The sequence below is a fragment of the Aulonocara stuartgranti genome, assembly GCF_965226115.1.
Source record: "Aulonocara stuartgranti genome assembly, chromosome: 13".
Taxonomy (NCBI): domain Eukaryota; kingdom Metazoa; phylum Chordata; class Actinopteri; order Cichliformes; family Cichlidae; genus Aulonocara; species Aulonocara stuartgranti.
The window spans coordinates 10,491,146-10,513,893 of record NC_138949.1 but is presented as its reverse complement, the minus strand read 5'-3'; the positions used below and the strand labels follow the sequence as shown (position 1 = coordinate 10,513,893).

The window sequence follows — 22,748 nt, the reverse complement described above, 5'->3', positions numbered from 1 at the left end:
TCACGAAAACTGTCTTTCTAACAGTACGTGCGGTGATCGTTACTGGTGAATTAAAGGACTTTGAAATGAGTTGATTGTTTGTGATATACCCTGTGCTTGTGTTGGGGTATTATATGGCCAGAGAGCTCCAGCAATACTTGTAGTGTACAGGACAGCTGTATTATTTGACACACACATTTCAGCTTGTGGGCTTCACCAGGTTCACCATAAAACATACTGCAGACACCATTTGAAATAGGACAAGTATAATGAAAAAAAAAAGCTAAAGCACCAGTCATATAATTCAAATACATTACACCCACATGCCATTTACATACAGCCATATGGGTTCAAGCTATTCATTGTCCTGAAGCAGTCCAATAATAATAATTATAAACATGTAAGTGGTAACTTAAATTGGAGCAGTATGTATATATATACATATAAAAAATTAAAAGCCATTAAGAACTTCTGGCTCAATTCATCTGGAAATAAACAATGAAAATTGGGCTTAACCCAAGAAAATGCTTGTAAAATTGAGGATGAAATGTTGTTTTTCATTGATATATTGAGGATCAGGCCTAGTTTTGGTAAACAAAATGATCTGTCTGTATTCTGTGTTTGTCTTTTATCAGGTGCAGGTGATGTCGAGGAGTGTGGGTTTAGGTGGCAGGATGGCAGTCGCCAAGCTCCTCCTTGCCTTCCTCTTTCTCCACTCTTTCTGTGAAGGTAAGTCCTGGCTGCGAAGAATAAGGATCTGTAAATCCACAGACTAGACTTTCATTTTGTCGAGTGTTGGTTATTAGGGAAAGGTCTTTATGCTGCATATTTTATACAGTTACCATAAATCCCTGCAGTAGTGGATGCATTTCAGTTTGATTTATGACCGTGGATAAAAAGTAGCAAATTGTGGTTTTAGTTGGCAGCTATTTTTGTGAATATGTAGAGCAGTGTGAATTTGAAACTGAATAACTGAAAAGGTTTTAAATCAGTCAAACTTCCCAGAATAAAAGGCTTTAAAAAATTTATGTGGTGTCAACATTTAACTGCAGATCTACCTTTGTTAGTCAAATAAGGTATCACGAATAACTATGGGTTTTCTAGTATCTTTATCAGTTACTAGGCAAAACAGGAAGATGCTAGTTTATGTTAATTAGGTTGATAGCAGGAGTAGTTGTCCTGCTTCCTTCTCTGTTTCCTGCGCTAAATGATGCTTTCCCACACTTTTTTCCTGGCCTGTGCACCTTTCAATCCTATTTCCCATTTTTTTCTCATTATCATTCCTTCGCTCACGCTTTCCTTCTCTACTCTCCCCCACTGTCTCTTGCATAATGTCTCACATTATTAGTGTTAAGCCATAAGCACCACCAAGAAAAAAATGTCTGGTTTGCTTCCTTGCTGAGTATGAAGGCTTTTGGGGGGGGCAGATAAAGCAAGGGAGAGCTCAGCTGTTGTGGAACGTCATGGTAACTGTCTCTCAGTGACAGGCAGGAGACACCTCCAATCACACGCAGCGCTGAAACAGCATGGAAAGTTATTAAGCGATTGTCACAACCTCTTTCCATCAAGCACAATGAGTTTATCAAGATCTTCTTTCTCTGGAGTCCTCCAGTCTCTCACTTCGCACATTTTCTTTCCGTGTTGCTCCCTCTTTCTTCTCCTCACCTTTTAAATCCCTCTCTTTCTCTTGCCTCTTCTAACTACCCCATTAGCAGACTGACCTTGTGCTTCTCTTGAGCATTACCTCCCTGATCCAGCAAATTGGATTTATGATCATCATTGTGATTATTTTGTAGCTGTAATCAATCCGCATTACTTTAACCAAGCCTGGTGTAAACCACAGGTACGGACAGGAGCTTATTAACCCTCACCCTAACTATCTTCAAACCCTGTCAAGCACGCTCCATGTTCTTGGCACTTGAGCGCTAGAGGCAAGCCAGAGATGAGCATCTTCTTCTGCACAGACGGGCACATGACTGAACAAAAAGCTCGTACTTTCAAAGCACCTATTCACTCTATCAAGCACTCTCACTTCAAACAAGTTGGCCTCCCCTTTCTTTTGCTTCACTGTCTCTGTGGTCTGCCGGCTTGTTCAGCTGATCAAAGACCATCAGCTTTGTTCGCTGATCTTTCCCCCTAAAAAACAGCTTGTATTGCTCTGCCTTCTGACATTACAGAACACTCGCCAAACACGGGACGCTATTAACCCTTTAACAGGCCCTTTTAACCTGTTGTGTTGTAATGGACAATCCCTCCCATACGTAGATCTTCCTACTTTTGTCTTTGCAGATGGTTTTTCTGTTTGTTAAATTTAAGCAGTTGTCATTAAAAATTAATACAAAGAGAAGACATCAAAGATAAAGCTGCAGTGGAGCTTTATCAAAGATAAAGCTCCACTGCTCCACTACTTTTTAATTCCTTTATCTTAAAGGAATTAAAAAGTAGCTCATTTTTAAAAAGTGCAGCTATTGACGCATTTTATACCACAGTACCTACACGTTGCACTAGATGTGCACCATTAAAATTAAAAAAATATTCATGTAAAGTTTTTATAATATTAAAATAATAATAAAAAATTGTTATTTGGGCATTTAGGATAGGACACCAGGAGTCTAGACTCTGGTAGCGATTGTGGGACAGGTGGTAGACATGTAGGACACAATATGAACGATTCACCATCAAAGACCAGGGAAGAGAAGCTGATTGGATCATAAAAGGCAGGCGAGAAGAAAATTGGATGAGTGACGATAACAAAATCAAGGATGAGGAAAGACTAGCCCTGTGATAGACTGGCGATCTCTCCAGGATGTATCCCGGCCCACATCCATTAACAGCTAGGATAGGCTCCAGGTACCCAGTGGCACTGAGAAGGATAAGCAGTTGAGAAAATTGAGGGAGAGATTTGGGAAGCGAACACGGACAGAACAGCAGGAAAAACCCAAACACCCAACTTGCACAAAAGCTTCCTTGAGGTTATTAAAGAAAGCTTTGATTACAAAATCCAAGATAAATGGTGGGAAAATAGAAAATGTCCAAAGTTTGATTTTGCAGTCAAATCAAAGTTTAATGCTGCCTGCAAGACTAACATCATGAACTGAACACACAGCTGTACTGCAGTTTGATTTATAGACATTCATATTATGATGTTTGCTGTATAAATATTTGAGAGGGAGAGAAATCAAAACATGCTGTTGCCCCTTTTTTTATTTTAACAAAAGCAGCTATGTGCAAAAATATTACAGGAAGACCAATCAGAGACCACGAGCAACACTTGCTATTCATGAATTCTCAAATTCATCAAAGCACATTATTATTTTTTGATAAAAATGCCAAATTGCAGTTATTACTTAAATTCGTGAACATTAAAAATGCTTTTAGTGGTAAACTTCTGACTTCTGAGAGAAGAAGTTAACCTGGGATTAAAAGTTCAAGTTTTTAATAGATTTCTAAAATATTCTTTTTGTTGTTTTTAGGACAAGTTTTCTAAAAAAAAAAGTGAAATGTATCTTGAATTGTTCTGTTCTCCCCAAAGGCTCCAACCAGCCACCACGTTTCCTGAACTACTTCTTCTCGACCTACCTTCTCATCTATGAAGACACACCTATTGGTGAGTAGATTCAGCACACATCAGTACATTTTTATACTTCGTATTTTGAAAATGTACTTTTTGTGACATTTTTGTTTGGCAGTGTGATTTTTCTAATGTAAAATATGTGCTGTGGCTCCAAAAGGCTGGGATACACTGTTATGTGTGATGCGTCTACAAGGTCTAAAGTAAGTTAGTCTTTGTTTTGGCTTCGTCGCTGTACTCGCTGCACAGATATGTTCCGTCCTCTCTTCCTTGAATACAAATCGCGGAAGAAAAAGCAAGTCAAGAGGAATGTCATAAAAAACGCTGACAGTGATGGAAATGGATGTCCGTTATCATGATGCGTGTATATGTATGAGTCTGGTTGTCTGAATGATTCTTTATGCTATATAATATTAAGCTTGCACAACAGCTCCTCTTGATGTTGATGTCTGAAAGAACTCGTCCACATCGGGTACCTTTGTGTGATTATAAGCTTGTTCATTACGTGTCCCACTAGTTTTGGCTCTATTATACCCTGTATTTATTTTCTCTTTTTTTTCCATGTCATTTCTGTTGGTTGTGGTGATTGACAGGGCAATTTGAAGATGTCAGGCTTTTCATCATCTCTGAGGGTGTCAGTGGCTTGGAATTAAAATCCTTTATAGTGGATTGATTTTCTAGGAGTTTGTTTTTTATCACATGACCTTTACACTCTACCAGTCTGTCAACACTCCTAGTCTGAGTCTTAAATTGTTCACTTATGTCTACACCCTGAGAGCTGTTTTCTGCGAGTGGTTGCATGTCACGGGCATTGTCTTGCGTTTTTAAAATGCACCATCAAGCTGTCAATGTCATCTCCAGTGTCATCATCTCAGTTAAATGTTTTGTACTATAGCCAGACTACTGTATCCCACAATAGGACCTACTGTAAATCTGCATAATCATGACCTCAAACACCGTTGCCCTCAATAGTTGCCTGGTGTGCCATATTTATCCAAAAGGACAAAGTCGGTTCTGGCGGAAGGCCATCTCTTCATAAACTCAGCTGCTGTTCTAACCAGTGAAGGGCATGGATATGTTAGTGGGTGGCATTACTAATTTCCCTAACTACTCCATTCCACATTCCAATTGCTCTTAGGCCATGAATTATTGTCCTCCTCTCAAGCAGCTGGACGTTGGTACAGCAACGCCCTCCATTGGTTTAGAGAGCTGTCAGTCATGTCCTTGGCCCGGTCTGTAATGGCTTACTCAGTAATGTGATTGTGAAGCCGGCTTGAATGATCAGACAGTGACAATTTGTCAAGATTATCGTTTATTAGCTCAGCAGATGTCCTCCTCTAGGAGGCCTTCCAATTCATAAACACGTAAACACACAAATGTACTCACACAACCACACGAGCCTATGAGTCAAATGTTGGTGTGTTATGTGAGGAAAGGATGTGACCTAGTGAATAATAGCTTAAGATTCTTTTTCAACCTAAACACCTACAAGTGTAGGTGTACAGAAGCAATTACAGCTGCACTGGATTGACGTTACGCTTGCTTTTCATTTGAATAAAAGGCCATAATGAAAAAGAACCCGCATATTTTCTCATCTCAAGGTTCGGTGCAAAGATTGTGCAAAGAATAAAGAAGTGTTAAATTGGCCTTTCAGGGCACAGTGGAGGCGATTTAATCATATTCAAAACTTAATATGTTCCTCTGTACTTCATTAGACCATTATTTTCACACAAATTTGATGAACGTAAATGAGCACCTGTCTGGCTGACTGGAAGCCAAACTGCTCAACTTGAGCGCAATGATCAGGTTTCCACAGCCACAGTGATTGGTTACATTCGGTTACCATGGAGGTTGCTGGATTAAGTCATTGTGGTGGTGTAACAGTGGTTCGTGTGAGCGGGCTGTCTGAGATGACACCAAGAATTAGTATAACAGGTACAAGAAAAACAGCCTGGGAAAATTGCTGTACATGGATACTCGTGGAGACACTTAAAACACCTTTTATTTGGCCTTGTCTTTTTAGCAGATCGGTAACTTCAGCACATGGCCTCTAAGTCAGTATCCTCATGCCTTCGTACACCATGCAAAAACACATTCAATACAATATTTATCAGGCAGATGAGGGAACACATCCAAACATGGATATTTCACTCACTTCTCTCCTCCTCTCAGCAGCAAGGGATTTGATTTGGGAACTGGCACAAGTTGTTTGAAGGATGCTGCGCAGATGTGTGCTGAAGATGCATATGTAACACAGTGGGATTACGCTGTGACTTGGTGTGAACTCACACAAGTGACATATACTGTATACTGTCAACATACTGGCTGGTCAAATGACTCCGGGGACAACGGCTAACTTGTGGGCGCTTCCAATATAGTCGGTGAGCCAAATCTTCCTGCTACGTGCTCTGACCATTTTGAATAAATAAAATTTTGCTTTTAGGAAGCAAAATTGTGGTCAGGTGATAGACAGTAGTTTTGAGATTATATTTCAGCAACTACAGTTCTTTTTGCACCAAACACAAACGCATGACTGGTCAGCAGAAATCAGTCTGCAAGCAAACAGAAACCAGAAAGCTTGTTTCTTTCCTACGCTTTCTTCTTCAGATTTCTCCTTATACTGATTATTTTGAGTCCAACAGAGGTTCCATTGTTTTTCATGCCCAAAATAAGAACAATTTCAGTTTAAAACACGAGTGAGGAGGACCCAGGAGAAATCTTTTGCCCACCCTGGCATGAACGATGCTTGTGATTATGTTGCATTAGTGGTCTGCTGTACACTGCAGTTATACAGTGATACATGTTATAACATATATTTTAATGTTTTGTTTGGAACCAAATCCTCTCCGCATTTATGTTCAGTCTCTGCATGTCCGTGTGTTTGTGTGCGCATCTCTGTTTAGTTCGAGTCTACATGTGTTCACATTCAGTGACTTTTATTCATTTATTTATTTTGTCACATCCAGGCAGTGCGATCATTCAGTCTTGGAGGGGAGGGCAGCTAAACAGAAGAGCTGGTGTTTAAATGCAATGGCAGATAACAGTGTGTGTTGTGTCAGGAAATGGGATGTGTAATTAGACAGAGAGAACACTTTGATTAAATGCTCTCATCTCCTAATCCACTTTGCCCTGATTCGGCAGATTAAGCTTTCTACTATGTAATTAACTTGTGGAAACACAACATTTGTCGCAAAAACTTCCACACTCTGCTGGGAAGGTTGGTGTATGTCTTGTAGTTTATGCCAATTAAGCAAAAGGCTTTGCTGCCTCGTTCTGTTCAACAATTTGGCTCGTGCTTTAACCTCATGCCAACCCATGATCATTTATGTGGGATAAGGTTTTTTTATAATCATTCAAAATAATTTCTTTTCTTTTCTTTTCTTTTTTTTTTTTTTTTACCAAGGAAGTGAGAATCCTCAGAGGTCCAAGAAAACAACAGGAGATAAGCTTCTGTGTGCTGTTTGCATGAATGTAGGAGATGTGTTTCTGAAGCAACCCTTTGAGTTATTGTAAGTTGATCATATTCATCATCAACCTGAACAGAGAAAAAAGTCTTTATTTCCTATAGATCACATAATGGACATACATGACTGGCATATATGATATATATGCCAGGTTTTTTATTAGCCAAACTAGATCTTCCTATCTTACAGTGTATTTTCTTCTTTCTCATGTTTTCTGTCTGATTTTAGAAGAAGCTAAACGAGACCTGAAGCATGGCTCTTCGAGTCACTTTCCCCCCCTCCCTCTCTCCTTTAGTCTGCATGAAGGATGTAGAGCCATAGCTGCATCTCCCATTACCAGGACACTATTAAAACAATTAAAATAACAACCTTCTGTCAGAACGTCTTCCCTCTCCCGTTTCTCTCTTGCTCTCCTCTGCACCCTCACATTCCTCGACTGCCACAGTAAATACCTTGCACTTTTAATTAGCTCTGTGGCGTACCCAATTCAATAATAATTAAAGAGCAAGAGGTAGCCCCAAGGAAGAACTTATTAAAGTGTTCCCCTAAATGTGTTGATAATGTCTGTGTACTCTCCCCAGCCAATTCCCCACTGTCAAGCATGCTCTGCATTAACTGTGGCTCGTCAACTCTCTGTTTTCTGGACACTGTCTCTTTCTCAGCCTTCTAATTCGGTCGATCGGCTCTGTCAGCTTGCCCGCATGCATTGAAAAAGCGGTATTTATAATTTTTGTGGGTTGTTGTGGGTTGATGGTGTCCTAATGTGAATGGTTTTTATTTTTACTGGATCAATACTTTTTGATAGAGTTGTCTTTATCTGACATCTAAAAGCAAGTGTTTGAACCGGCATAGACAAATTTGGTATTAAACAGGTCATGGCAGGGGCGATTGTGGAATCAAGCATTTAGATTTAGGGGAGCTCAGCCCCCAATCATAGTGTGCTTGAAGTTAATATAAAGGGTTAAAGGGAATATGCTGTTGGCACATGTTGTCAACTTTCTGCAACCTAAATAGTTGTATTACCTATTATAGTGTCTCTGAATCATTCAGAAAAATAATCCCAGATTTCAATAACACACCCGTTTTAGGGTGCACCCTTATTGTCAAACCTAAGACAAATATCATGTTGACAAGAATTTTCTACAGCCAGTTAACTATTTGTAGTAGAGGAGATGCAATATCAAAGGAGAAACATGCACAACATTATACCAGTTTCTTAACCACATACAGGCACTCAACCAAGTCATCAACGCAACATTATTCAGATATTTAAAAAAAAACAATATTGTCAGGTTGTCCTAAAAAGTCCCAGTGTAATGATATAAATATAGTGAATGTGGTCAAAACAGAAGATACTTTGGATTTATAACTATGCGGTTGATTTTGACTCTTACTTCTTTCTTTTTGCTCTCTCTCTCTTTTGCTGTCACCATCCTGCTCTCATTCTCTTCCTCTGTGCCCTTGTGCTGTCAATAAAAAGATAAATGTAACACTGAAAAAACATTCCAACTCAATAAAGGCATAATTTGATTCAAATCAACGTATGATAATATTCTAATTGAATTTGCTGTTGGCCATTAACATATGAGGTAGCCTTCCGACCAATGTTCCCTCTAATTTTTCACGTGTCTGAGCGAACACACAAACTCCCTGAGCGGTCCCTTGGACCACTGTGAGCGACATCAGACGCGTGCACTGTGGTCACGCCGGCATCTAATCCATCCAAGTTACATGGTTTATTAAAATAATCAAATTACAGCATTTACATTTATGTTAGACTACTTTTAATTAACTGCTTTAGCCCACTTACAATGAAAATTTAAAAAAATCTAGTCATTGACCTGTGTAGTATGTTAACACTATTGGAAGTAAAAATAACTTGTGTTTTCAAAATTGGAGTTCAACTTTCTTTCTTTTTTTTCTTTTTTTTTTATAAGGCTCTGACTTGTAATATGAGTCTGTGGTCTGGGAGAGAATCTGTAACTCTCTGTCTCCAAAATACAGTATATAATGACCAATGTTGGGCAATTAATTATATAGTTACTTCTTCAAAAAAGTAACTCAGTTTGGCAAACAACAAAGTTTTTTGCAGCTATTTTTTTTTTTAATGCAGCCAAGGCATTTTTAAATAAACATTTCAAACTATTTACAGAACAATCAGCTGTTCTGCATCAAATCTGATGCCACACCAATTATTTCTAATTTCTGTCCACTATGAGATAAAGGAGAACAACAGCCGTATACCTGCAGGCCTGACAACAGGAGATGTATCACTCCTGTAACACCTGTAACATTCAGTAGTCGCCTCATTGTTCTGACACACACAATAAAACTATTGACTACACTACACACTAACTGCACAAGATTTGCGCTAAATTGCGCAAATCTCTCATATCTCAAAGCACCGCCGTCAGTCCTAAAAATTCACCCCGTTTCTTAACAACTAGATGCCACATTGCCATATCATTTTTTGATTGATCGACATGGTACTTTTTTGGACGAATAGGAAAGGAAGAGGGGGGTGGGGTTTGTTTTTGCTCATAGGCGGAGAGAGCTTTCGAGCCTTTTTTCTTATAAAACGCCGTTTTTACCGTTTCTTCCCGCAGTAAATATAAACAACGATAGTATTCAGGAAGAAAACCAAACATTGCATATTTTTGTTTATCATAACTCTGGTTTTACGTGGCCTATCAACACAATTTAAAAACTGGTATAAAGTCCACACTTTTTCCATCAATTGTTCCGTCTGTCCTGCTCACATCTCCAATGGTTGTACACGTTGTCATTAACGTGGCTTCACTCCACATCAGCCACGCCGCTTTGCTAACTAAAACACCGGTGTCGGCACATAAGGACGCTGTCATAGCCTGTCAATGACGTTGATTGGCTGCGTATATGCTTTATTGGCTAAACTATGGGATAAATTGGCATCGTTCTAATCCCAAATGGGAGCAGCCAGTCACTCACTGACTAACACTGCAAAACAGGATTGTTGAAGTATTAATTTTAATTTCAATTCAGGTTAGATTTTTTTTGTGCGCAACGCAGATTTTCTGTGCGCAGAGACCGTGCCAGCAGTGCGTAATTGCGCACGTGCGACTTGGTCTCACCTGGATTTAACTTCAATTTTCCTTTTCTTTAAGAAAAGGAAATATATACAATGATGGAAGAAAAAGAAACTTCAAAGTTTCTTTCTTCCCTTTAAGCGTCCTTCCCTTTATTTATTGCAAACAACCAATGAAAAAAGTACATCAGCTCCCTGTCTGGCATGTAAAAATATGCTAGCAAATAAATTGGATCAGAAAGGTAAAATAGCCAATAATCTCTTAGCAGTCTAACCTACTTTAGCACTAACGTTTTTCAACAGTATATAGAGATTAAATGAGCAGACACAGCAATAACCCTGTGTTATCAGAACTAATGTTTCAAGTATGTATTTTGAATTATTGTGCATCATTTATTTGTGTCGTGACATTACATCTTCATTTTCTTTCTGCTGACGCAAAGTAAGTCTCGTTTATTCATGACAAACCTAGCTGTCGAAGAATGCGAGGCCTCTGTGTGTGTGCACTGTGGCATCAAAGCATCAGGAACATCAGACATTTAAACTTGTTTTCACTCTGTGTTCACTTCCATAGACAAGATGGCAAAATATAAGATTAGAGCACATTGTCAGAAAATAATACTAAAATGTGTTATTCCTATAATAATAATAATTATTATTATTATATATTATATATAGTTTGATTGATTGATTGAATCTTTATTTTGAACATGTTGAAAAAGTACAACAACATAGAATCAAAAGAGACAAATGAACAAAGCAAAACAAAAGGCAAACGAACAACCACAACTACAAATAACTTTCATGTTCAAAAAGGAGCAGGAAGAAGCATACGCTTATTTAATCCCACCCCCTTTCCACTATCCACTAATCAGTAGACTGCAGAAATACCTCCTCGCAATTACATTATATGTTACGTGTATTTTTTATATGAATTATATATATATTAGGGGTGCAACGATATTCGTATCGATATTGAACCGTTCGATACAGTGCTTTCGGTTCGGTACGCATATGTATCGAACAATACAACATTTGTAATTTATTTTATCAACTTTCCTTCTGACGATGCTGTCTGTGTCGAGCGCAGATCCACTGAGCGCTCAACACAGACAGCATCGTCAGAAGGAAGAGCGCAGGGCAAGCTAGCGAGACAGAAGTTAAGCTCTCCTTGCAACATTCAGATCTGGCGTTTGGAATTATTTTGGTTTTCATGTGACGTATGACCCTGAAGGTAAGCGAGTCATGGACTAAAGTAAAACAGTATGTTGGATGTGCCATGCAATGCTCAATTACATGGGTGGGAACTAGTGTGTTAGCGCAGTTAGCTCGTTAACGTGTTGGCCGTCTAGCCCCATGCACGATCGGCGGTAGCTCGTTAACGGAGATTTGCCGTGTTGTGGCGTTAAGGTCATTTCAACGAGTTCAACCTGAAAGCACTAGTGGGAACACAACGAATATGACTGCACATTTACGCCGACATCATCCTAGTGCAAAGACAAATACAACAAGCATGCTACTAACTTTAGCCGAGTCATTTAGACAGCTGTTAGCACATGATTCTCCTTATGCTGCTGAGAATATAGCCCAGAAGAAGCGGATAGTATAGCTTTTATTTTGGAAAGAGACATTTCTCTGTAATAAACTCTCTTTTCCAAAGATGAGTGATTCCTCAATCAGATACAGGGCTTGCAATATCGCTAGCCCGACGTCCTGGAGCTAGCGATTTTTTTCAGTCGGGCTACCAAAATCTCTCTGCCCTGCCCGTCGGGCTATTGTAGGAAGGAAAAATATATGTCAATGCTTTTGCATTCTTTCAGAAATGTAGCTGGGTAATTATGTCATTGGCATCGGTGAGCCACTGTCAATATGTGACATATTGAAATCGCGTTTGAATTTGCGCTTGTTTTTTTGCTTTCACTTTGCAATGACAGCACTGATCTGTGAGTGATGATAATTTGTGCACCAATTCCTCTGACATCGTCTTATTAATCGTTAGCTTACTATGCAAACATGACAAGTGAAATCTCCCTCAGCTTAAACATGTGAGAGGTTGATCGCGCAGAGAATCGCTGAGCTTATGTGAGTGCGTGTGTAAAACCAGCAGCATATATATTTTAGTTCTGCTGAGCCAAATAAGACAGGTCAGGGTGAAGAAGTGACAGCCAAAGAAAAGCTTACCACAAAACGGAGAAGTTGTGACAAATCAGACTATAAGGCAAAAAGAAAGTGCAGCTTTATGGTTTCATGGACAAAAGAATTTCTGTGGCTGCAATATGACGAGCTAAATAACCAGGGCTGCACATAAGTGGTCCGCAGGTGCGCATTCGCTGTCAAAATAAAAAAAACTGTACTTTTGAGTTAAAATATATATTTATAATTTTAATAAATGACAAATTAAAAAGGCATGAACATTTTTTTTGTATCGAAAAAATATCGAACCGTGACACCAAAGTATCGAACCGAACCGTGAATTTTGTGTATCGTTGCACCCCTAATATATATATATATATCTTTCTATCTATCCATACATATATATGGTGCCTCTGCACCTCACTGTACAATACCTTGTGCAATACTTTTTGTAAATAGTCAACAGTGCAATAGACTCAATACTTGAAATGTGCAATTCACTTGTATTTTTATTTTTTATTCCTATTTATTCTATTTATCCCCTTTGTATATTTTATTTATATTTGTCTCTGTATTTATATATGTGTGTGTGTGTGTGTGTGTGTGTGTGTGTGTGTGTGTGTATATATATAACAGTTCTGTAACTGTAACTTTGGTCGTTGCTGTGCTTTTTTTGGAAGTCGAATTTCCCAGAGGAACCCACCCGAGGGATTAATAAAGTTCTATCTTATCTTATCTTATCCTATATATACACATACACACATATACACATTTTCAATAACCCCAGTAACACCTCAAAGGATACACAACCTACAGATATATATACCCATACCAACATACCCGTGCACCTGCACACACATGAAAATATTGGACAAGAACACCCCATCAAATCTCTCCCTCCTCCCTGTACCCTGCAAAAACCATATCCTTAAACCGCTGTTTAAACTGTGCCATGCTCGGACATTGCTTCATCTCTTTACTTAGTCTGTTCCACAGCTTCACTCCACACACAGAGATGCAAAAATATCAGTTATTTTTAGAGTCACTGAAACAGGATTTAGGCATGCATGAATGCCCTGAAAAAGGGTGTAAATTTGACTATTTTTTATTGACACTTCAGTTGTCTTACTTATGTTACATCAGTACAAATTCTAAAGTTATCCTTTTAAAGATTTTGTTGTATTGAAGTTGTATTGATGTTTAGTCAAGTGTGCAAATGACTTTCTTTTGTTAAGATTTGTTGGAAAGATAAGACAGACTTCAAGGTCAGTTGTGCTACCTTGAAAATAACATTTTCAGTGTAGCACTATAGTGTTTTGAACCATATTTCTGCAGCAATGAAAATCTCTCGGGAACCAGACATGACTGATTTTAATGTTCAGAAAATGACTAAAGAAACATGAATGCTCCTTTGAGGCTTTTCTCTTCCTTGAGAGGCATTTGGAAATCATATCTAATTCCCCATTTGTTGCACCTGGCTGCAGATGAGGACTGCTTTTTTTCTGCTGCTGATCAAATAATTGGCCAGACTATTACCTGCTTGGAGAGAAAAACCTCATACCTGGCTGACACTACTGGTGTGAACCACTGACTGAGGTACAGACTCCCCCATCTTTGGCTCTGAGCTTCTGCATCATCCAGCAATACATTTTCTCTCATTTTAAGGCTCCAACTACACTGTGGTAGCATTTCCTAACACTAACACCTGCTCCTCCTACCACATAGATGTTATATTATACTGTATATATACTGTATATTATAAATATACTTAAAATTATCTTTGCACTACTTTGATTTGACCTATGTTGCTGTCCACCAAACCGCTCTGTTTTGGTGGACAGCAACATCTATTTTTGAACAAGCAGGAATCTAATATGTGTAACATTTTAAAGATGTAATGTTTTTAACAGTTATGTGTGAAATTTTTTAAACCTGCTGAATAATATTAAACTTAAAGTTTTGTCCCATTCTTGCAGAAAAAAATCTTAAGATCTCACAGTTTTAACACACGTTTTCAACATGGTGCAAAGAGCTCACACGTGCTCTAAAGTAATCAGCCAAACATTCAATCAAAAACTCAATTGTCACATTTTTTGTCACATTTAAATATATTTAAATATATATTTAATATATAAATATATATTTAAATATATAGAAAAAAAAAGCAAAACACTGAGTTCAAGAAAGTTACTATGTTTTCAAGTATTTAGTGTTAGCCTTGAAAGGGTCTATCTCTCCGTGAATCTTTTACTTGCTCATCAGGAAGCATAGTCAAAAGCATTTAGAACGATTGTGAACCCTTAATTTTTTTGACATATTAAATACCTCAACACACTGGAGGGCTTTAACAGGACTGGAACATGCCCAGGAATCTTTTGCCCGTCCTTTGTGTTTTCTGTGGACAAAGGATGTTGGAACAGAACAGAAGACATAAAAGAAGAAGTAAATAAATATGAGTAGTGATTTTTTTTTAAAAAACAGAAAGGGTAATTAGGGTACTGTCAGGAGAAAATGACAGGAGAAGTTCCTCCGAGTGTTTATTTAGTTGTTTTTAGCATATCAGCTGGTATCTGGGACCGTCTCTCGGCAGCATGCATGCTCTAGATGTTTGTTATTGTTACTCCTAGCGGGGCAGCCCATTGGTCTGTTTTTACTCCCACGTTTAGTCCTCATTTAGCCAAATCAGAAAGCTGTGTATGTGTTCTTTTTGAATCTCTGGCAACTGCTTTTGCATCTGTCACTGTGAGTTTGAGTTGGTGGATGTGCTTTGTGCACGACAGTGACTGTGTCTCTGGCTGTGCATGCACGTCTTGGTTTTATAAATCTACCAGCTGCAGATGTGAAGTATTCCTTCCTGCTGAGGTTTGAACCATCCGATCTCGGCAGGAGATGAGTCCTAACATGTCCGGGAGATATTCTTAATGACTGGAAGTTTTTCCTCTCCACATGAAGAGTCTTCGCCTACCTCAGTTTAGGAAGGGGATACACTTGATCTTTTTACATCTTGTGACAGCTCGCTGCTGTCATTGAGGTGGTGCATTGACTCCCACAATGGCTTACCAATAATGCCAGCAGACTGCCATCCAAGAGGGACCTCTGTTTTGGTTTAGTCAATCATCCCTTATCTCTCCCCGGTGGTGCTTTGCTCCCCCTTTCCTCCCCCAGGAAATAATGGGGTCCACAGTTCAGCAGTGTCTGCAAACACACCATCCATCATGACGCTGTGCTGTGCTATATTGTCTGCGCTTACCTAGCACGTGATATGTTAGTGCTATTATGGCCCGTGCAAACGCTTAACACACAGGTCATCATTGCAACATTGCTTCCGCTTTTTCTCGAATGCTAAACATCGTGAACACGCTTAATTTTCACTCGTCTTTTTTCTTTCTAAGTATCTGACTTCGTCATTGCTTTCCTGCCCGCACGGTATGCTGTCTCTTACTCAGTTTGGAATGATAAATGATACTGGTGGTGTGGTGGAGTGAAATGTTACCCACAGTATGCATTTCCAATGCAGCCTTTTGGCATGTTTTCCAGGAATGTGCCCTCCAAGCCACTCAATATTTAATTTTTGTCCAGGAGAAAAGTAACATTTTCACCACTCAAATAACAGTTGATGTACAGTAATTTGATATATTTCATTGTCAAACTGTAGTCGAGACCAGGTTTGGAACAATAGCTTTCAGCGTTATCTGTAAATATAAGAGCTATATATTGTGGAATTGTTAATCCATAATAACATGTTACGATTGTGTTTTTTAAAAAACATGTCATTCTTAAAGGTAACAGTTTATTACTTCAGCCAACCACAAAAATTTCCCCCCAAATATTTCCAACATCTATTTCTGAAAAGTGCTGCATGAAGCGAAATTATTATGAACTAACTAAAGCAGTTTTGGCCTTAGTTAGCCAACTTAATCCTGGGCACATCTGTCATGTTCTAATGTGAAATGTGTCGCAACAACATCAACCTAAAAAGAAAAACCTAACAAAATCATTGCAAGTTTTATTTTAAGATTTTTTAACCATCTGTCATTTTTTCTTTTCAGTGACTTCTTTTTCTTGTCTGTATATACTGCTGTTTAGCAGCAGTGTCATGCGTTCTGCATGAAAATTTTCTAAAGCAAACGTTATACCTTTAAAACTATCTTTCCAACAGTGTAGACTTTTTCTATGGGTGGTATTAAACTGAATCTATGCTGCAGTGTAAATGTTAAATAGACTGGTTCTCATATAGTGCTTTTCTACTGTGAGCTCCCAAACTCACACGCCTCATTCACCCAATCAGACCAGCACGTTTTTATATACCCAAGTTCCTGCAATAGCTGGGGAATCAATCTACCAACCTCCTAATTGGTGAACAACCTGTTCTACATGCTAAACCATCATATCAAGAAAGGCCACGTTTGATTGGCTCTGATATGTCACTTTTGACTTGACTAACGGGAACGACTCGGCAAGCTCAACTGTAATTTTTCATTTAATTTCACTGCCTGATTACTGTTGACTGTTTATAATTTTGTAGGTATTCCTGGTCATTTGAGGCTCACCTTGAAACAGGTCTTTGTGGAGGTGATATAAAAGTGTTTATTGTCATGCTCTGAATCATCTTCACAGGTCAGCAACCTTTTTAAGGTTTGTTTAGCTGTAATTCGTCAGAGTTGGACTCTTACGGCGGGGCGCGCGCGTGAGGAATGAGGTAGACCCAAGAGCAGACACGGTGGAGACAGAACTAGGTTTCCAAAATAAGGCAAGCCTTTATTGTGGCTGCAGGCATAACAAAAACACTAGGGGACACTGAAACTGGGAAAACTAAGAAGACAGAGAACACTGTGTAAACTAAGAAGGCTATGAACACAGTGTCACAATAAGGGAAAATACGAGGTGAGGATAACAGACGATCTGACACTGACACAAAGACACACTGGGCTTAAATACACTGAGGCAGTCATCAAGAAATTAGAGACAGAAGGGGAACACAGCTGGGAGGAATAAGACCTGATAAGACAGAAGGAACAAAGCTAGAAACACTGACATAAGACGGGAACATGAGCCTTCAGAGTAAAACAGGAAACAAGACACCACTAAACAAACACGCAGACACGACACAGAGAGATAGACTAGACACTGAACTAAACCTGCAATAAACATGAGAACACAAAAACCTACGAACTAATCCCTAAACAAGAATAACCGAAACATAGAGTCATAATCATCATTATCATCATAATAAGAAAAGAATCCAAAATGCAAAACACACCAAAAGCATAATTCAAAATACTGGGTCAAACTGACCCAGAACCGTGACAGTTTTTTTGTCTTATGACCAGACAGTGTAAGAACGTTGAGAAAAATACAAAGGCGGCGGAAGTGTGAATAACTGTAGGCTGTTTGTGAGATCTTTCTCAGGGTTGTAAAAGTTAATTGAAATTGTCTGTGGGAATGTGCTGCGACACCAGGTTGAGCAGCACTGCCAGTGCGCCCAGCGCCCAGCTGACAGGCCTCACCGCGACGGTGGCAGTTGTTAGATTAGCTGACTAATCGAAGCTGGGCTCTCACACCGTGATAATCATATTTAGACCCCAAATGAAATTTAGGTTTGAATGAAATTCATCTGTATGCGGGTCTCTAGAGTTTGAAGAATATACAGCACAAGAATTTAGACAAACTAATCTGTGTCACTGGACAAGACACTTACTTGTGAGCTACTTAGTTTAGAGTGTGAGATGGGGGAACATCAAAATCATCAATCAATACCCGAATATATCAGCTTTGGTAAAAAGTTCAGTCTGTTGATCCGTTTGTGTGTGTGTGCAAATGAAATGCCTCGGATTTAAACCCAGTTTAATCGCAGTGGTATCCAGAGGAATTGCCTTCCACCTGATCAGTACTTATGCATTTATGTAGTTTTATATTTAGCTTCTTTTTTTTCATTCTTTCTCCTCAAACGTACTTATTTGTTCAGGTTTTACTGTTTTGTTTACTTATGCATTTGAGCATGTGTATGTGTTAGTTGTATGTGTGCACATGTTACCCCATTCTCCTGTAGTGAGGGGTGCATTGCTGGATGGCGGATCAGCTTCTCGCAGCTGCTTATCTGGCCCAGGTGGGTCACGGCTGATACCTGCCTGAGCCACGCAGAGCAGCTAACCTGGAAATTGATGTTTCACATCAGCGACCACCTCTCTCTGCTCCAGTGCAGGAAAGCTGAGGAGGAGGTATGCATATATGTGCGCATTTCTTTCCATGTGTGTGTTTGTGAGAATGTATCTGTTGCTGTCTCTCTTTGCTCCTTTGAAGATGGACATGCATATGGCGGTTAGTGTCGTGACTCAAATGCTGATACAGATAGGCTCTGGGTTCTTTTATGCATACGGAAAAAGGCCTTCTTTTTAATTATAAAGAAGATGTAAGTTCAAAAAAAGAGAAATTAAATGTCATGGAAAACTCTTAATGGTCTTTGAAACTCAGAAGGTCTCAAATACCACAAGAGATGATTTTCAAAAATCGCTTAACTAGGTTGGGATAATTTTCTGAAAATTACCCGAGCATGATAGAAGAAAGTGAGTTCCAGCTGAGGCAAGGACTTGAGTTTAGTGCACATTTTTTTTGCAACACCTCATTTTTGCCATCAGCAGCATCAAAGTTGCGATAGTAACAATACTACGTTTTTGTTTGCTTTACATATCACAAAAATGCGATTGCTTCTGGAGCAAGATATTTGCTAAACCTTCAAATTATTGTTTGGATGACATGCTAGATCAGCCTATATCCTGCGGCTTGCAGTGTGTAATATCACCGTTGGGTCGTCAGAGGCTGGTGTGCATTCTATGAAGAAAGGTTATCTCGTCCTTGTCTTGAAAGCTGACATTTGTTCTCATAAAGGCCATTGTGTTGGTGCCAGATGGAATTAACTGACATGTGGGGTGCCTGCACTCTGTCCCTCATTTTGTGGACCAGTCCCTGGCTCGAATGTGCTTCCTTTGATTTATTCTATTTTAATAATTTTGGTCTGATTATGTTCTCAGTATACTTACATTCACATGCAAAACCACTACAGCCTTTTCAGAACACGTTCATACATTGTGACTTTAGCGGTAGCTCTTTTAAATATGTGCGTGTTTGCTGTAAGCTCTGTAAAAGGCCAAGAGGGCATGTGAGTGTGTTTGTATCTGTATCCTGTAATGTTTATGTGGTTTTTCACGTTGGTGCAGTGGTGAGCTGGAGTGACTGCAGTATAATAGAACTCGTCCCTTTTATCTCACAGCCGAGATGATGTGTGACACAAGGCCTACTTAGAAGTGCGGATCACTTTTTTAAGGAATTAGGCAAGCTTGTCTTCTCTGCCTTTCTTTTTAGCCCCCATTTTTGGTTGGTTGGTGTTTTTTTTGTTCTCTGCTGTTTGTCTCCAGTTATTTATTTATTTTTATTACAGATTCTGAGCTTTTCCGCTGTCAGTCATTGTGTATTGTAAGGTACCTGCATTCACGCCAGCACAAACTCGCACACTTACCATACAAAATACGAGGTTGTTTGTGCTCACTTTTAACCCACACCTGTCACAGTTCTCGGGTGATAGTGATGACAGTGCGTCTTGCTGAAGGAGACGCTGTTTTGTTCATGAGTTTGTTGTTGTTCGCGAGTTTGAGGACGACACGGCGGAGGGGGGCGGCGTCGCAAACCGATAAACCAGAGCAGCTGTCATTGTCCAGATCTGTCCTGTTTTTTTTTTTTTTGGGGGGGGGGGGGGGTTATGCCCCCCCTCATCACTGTGTCCCTTTCCCCAGATTGACCAAAGAGGTCAATTGCCAATTTGCCAGTGCCAATGTCTTTGTCAGGAATCAATATTAATTTTGGCTAATTAGGACCTAAAGCTAATGAGTACTACAGATAATGAGCTCATTTATAATCCATAAAACAACTGCGGCGTGTTATGGGATGGAGGGAAAAAAACTGTGATGGTGGCAAATTCAGCTGCAGCGTAACAAACAGTCTGGACATATGCGTTTACACACACACACACACACACACACACACACACACACACACACACACAGGGCATCCTCTTCAACACACTCATGCTCTCTCCTTTTCTTTCTAATACACAGACACTCACATACATGCACGCACACACACTTAAGGCTCTGGCATGTCTGCATTGCAGTCCTGTACTGGTCAGCTTAATATATTTTCAGCCAAGCTTTTCAGACAGTGACCATCTCGTCCCCTTTATTTTCTATGTGCATCTCCTCCCTTCTCTCTACCTTTGTAATTCCAGCTGTTACCTGTCTCACACAGAAAACAGTGGGAGTTCAGATAGGAAATGTGATGTGGAGGGAAAAGAAGAAGAAATGAAAAGAAAAATTGGGGGGGGAAATATCATGGGAGGAAAGTGCTGGAGGAATATTGAAGGAAAAAAATGAAAAAGAGAGAATGAAGGATTAATGGAAGGGAAGAGGCAGGCTGAAGCAATAAGGGGGTGAAGGAAAACATGGATGTGAAAGTGATACACACATGGAGAAATTGGAATAGATACTGGCAAAGGAGGCAATGAGAGCAAGAGGGCTTCACAGCAGATGGACATGAGAGAGAGACAGTGGGAGAGGGAGAGAGAGCAAGAGAGAAAGAGAAGCTGAAGATAGAGCTGTGGTTGTACCTCTGCCCAGCCAGACAAAGTCCAGCTGGCGTTGACTTGGCCAGTTAGTCAGCTAAACCTAACTGAGCTGGAGCTGACCGGGATCAGACATGCTCGGGCGGCATCCAGACCAGAGTGTCGTTTTGCAACTGTTACGGTACACCTGTCTGGTGAGGCCGAAGTCCCAGAGAGATTCCCGAGCTTGGCTGCTGCCGCTAAGTTATGTTAAGTTTCCAACAATAAAATAGGAGTAATGTGATGCTATAATAACGTGATCCAGGGGTGTCAAACATAAGGCCCGGGGGCACGAATTGGCTTGGCAATTACCGTAATTGTCGGGCTATAAGCCGCTACTTTTTGCACAAGCTTTGAACCCTGCGGCTTTTAGTCAGGTGCGGCTTTTCTATGGATTGTCCATGATTTTTGTGATATCGTAAGACGATTTGTTTTGTTTGTTCCGCTGTTGTACGGCACTACGTTGCCTGGCGGAAGGATCGGGGTTCAAGAGTGGTATGTTAGTCACATGTCCGTCCGCCAGGCAACGTAGTGCCGTACGAAGTAGCGCGAAAAACAAACTTCAAAGTAGCGGTACGCGTTCAGCGGGAGGCGTGGATGATGAGCGGCGATAAACTTGCGAAAAGCAAGTTATGCTCAACTCCACCGGTGGATTCTGACAGCGTGGAAAAGTGTGAAAACATCCACGATCACCAACGGATTTCGAAGGGCTGGACTGCTGCATGATGGAGAGGAGGACACCGCCACGGCCCTTCAGAGGGTGTTCGACTCTGACACTGACAACGAGGATTTCTTTGGTTTTGAAAGTGACAACGAAGGAGAGAAGCGGAGAGTGGATGACGAAGCCATCCTGAGCCTGTTTGTATCCGACACTGGAGGAGAGGACTTTGGTGGTTTTAGTGCGCAGGAAGATGGTGGTGAATGACTGACTTTTCTTCTTGTTAAAGCCGTGTCACTGCACCTGAGCCTAAAAGGTAGTCCGAATCTATTTTTCTGGTGTGCTGTAGGCTACTGTTATGTACTACATGTGCAAATATGTACCCATAACTTGTTTTTCAAAATATTAATAAAAGGGGTGTGTCTCCAAACAGCCATCTCTTTCCTGACAATTCCCTTTGTGCATATTCTCTTACATATGATAAGTCAACATTGAAACACCTGCGGCTTTTAGTCAGGTGCGGCTAATGTATGTACAAAACAGGATTTTCCCCTGATTTTAGCTTGTGCGGCTAATATTCAGGTGCGCTTTGTAGTCCGGGAAATACGGTACTCAATCTGGCCTACTGGACAGCTTTGGAAAACATGAAGAAATGCATAAAATTTGGACTTTTAGCTGTATTTTCATAAATTTTACAGCTTTCTCTTTACTAACATGGCCATTCTTGCTGCACTAACGTTCATTTGATTTTTCATCATCTACTGCAGAAATGCAATTTTTCAGCATTTCTTTGTCACATAGAAAAAGTGAGACACATTGTTGAAAATATATAATATATTTAATATATAGTTAAAAATTACAAAATAAGTATTGAAAACATCACCATTTTCCAAACTAAATATATTTCTCAGGGTGCTATTGACATTTCTCCAGGTGTCGGTAACAACCCATCCAATCCATACATGTCGGTGGCAACTTGTGAAGTCGACAGTTAGCAGCATGGACGGTCAGCATCAATGCTACTTCCAAGATTTCCAATTTTGCTTTGAGAAAGTTGTGTTGTTCCTTTGCTGTTAAGAGATATCTGCGACTTGAGAACTTGCTGATAAAAACAGAAAGGTTACCATTGCTGTCTGAAGCATTTCAGCTGGAACTGTTCCTTAGACAAGGCGGGACACTTAGATAGACACTGAAGTGGATACTTCAACACCATTTTCGGTATTTTCAGT

General features: G+C 39.8%; 1 protein-coding gene across 1 annotated transcript in view; it reads left to right on the top strand.

Annotated features, from left to right (window-relative positions):
• cdh23 (cadherin-related 23) overlaps positions 1–22,748 on the top strand; it is a 196,456-nt gene that overhangs the window by 13,449 nt on the left and 160,259 nt on the right. Inside the window, exons 2-3 of the mRNA XM_082556277.1 lie at positions 615–708; positions 3,512–3,586. Of these exons, the coding sequence (XP_082412403.1) occupies positions 624–708; positions 3,512–3,586 (160 nt within the window). The 5' untranslated portion in view covers positions 615–623. The remainder of the gene's footprint in view (positions 1–614; positions 709–3,511; positions 3,587–22,748) is intronic.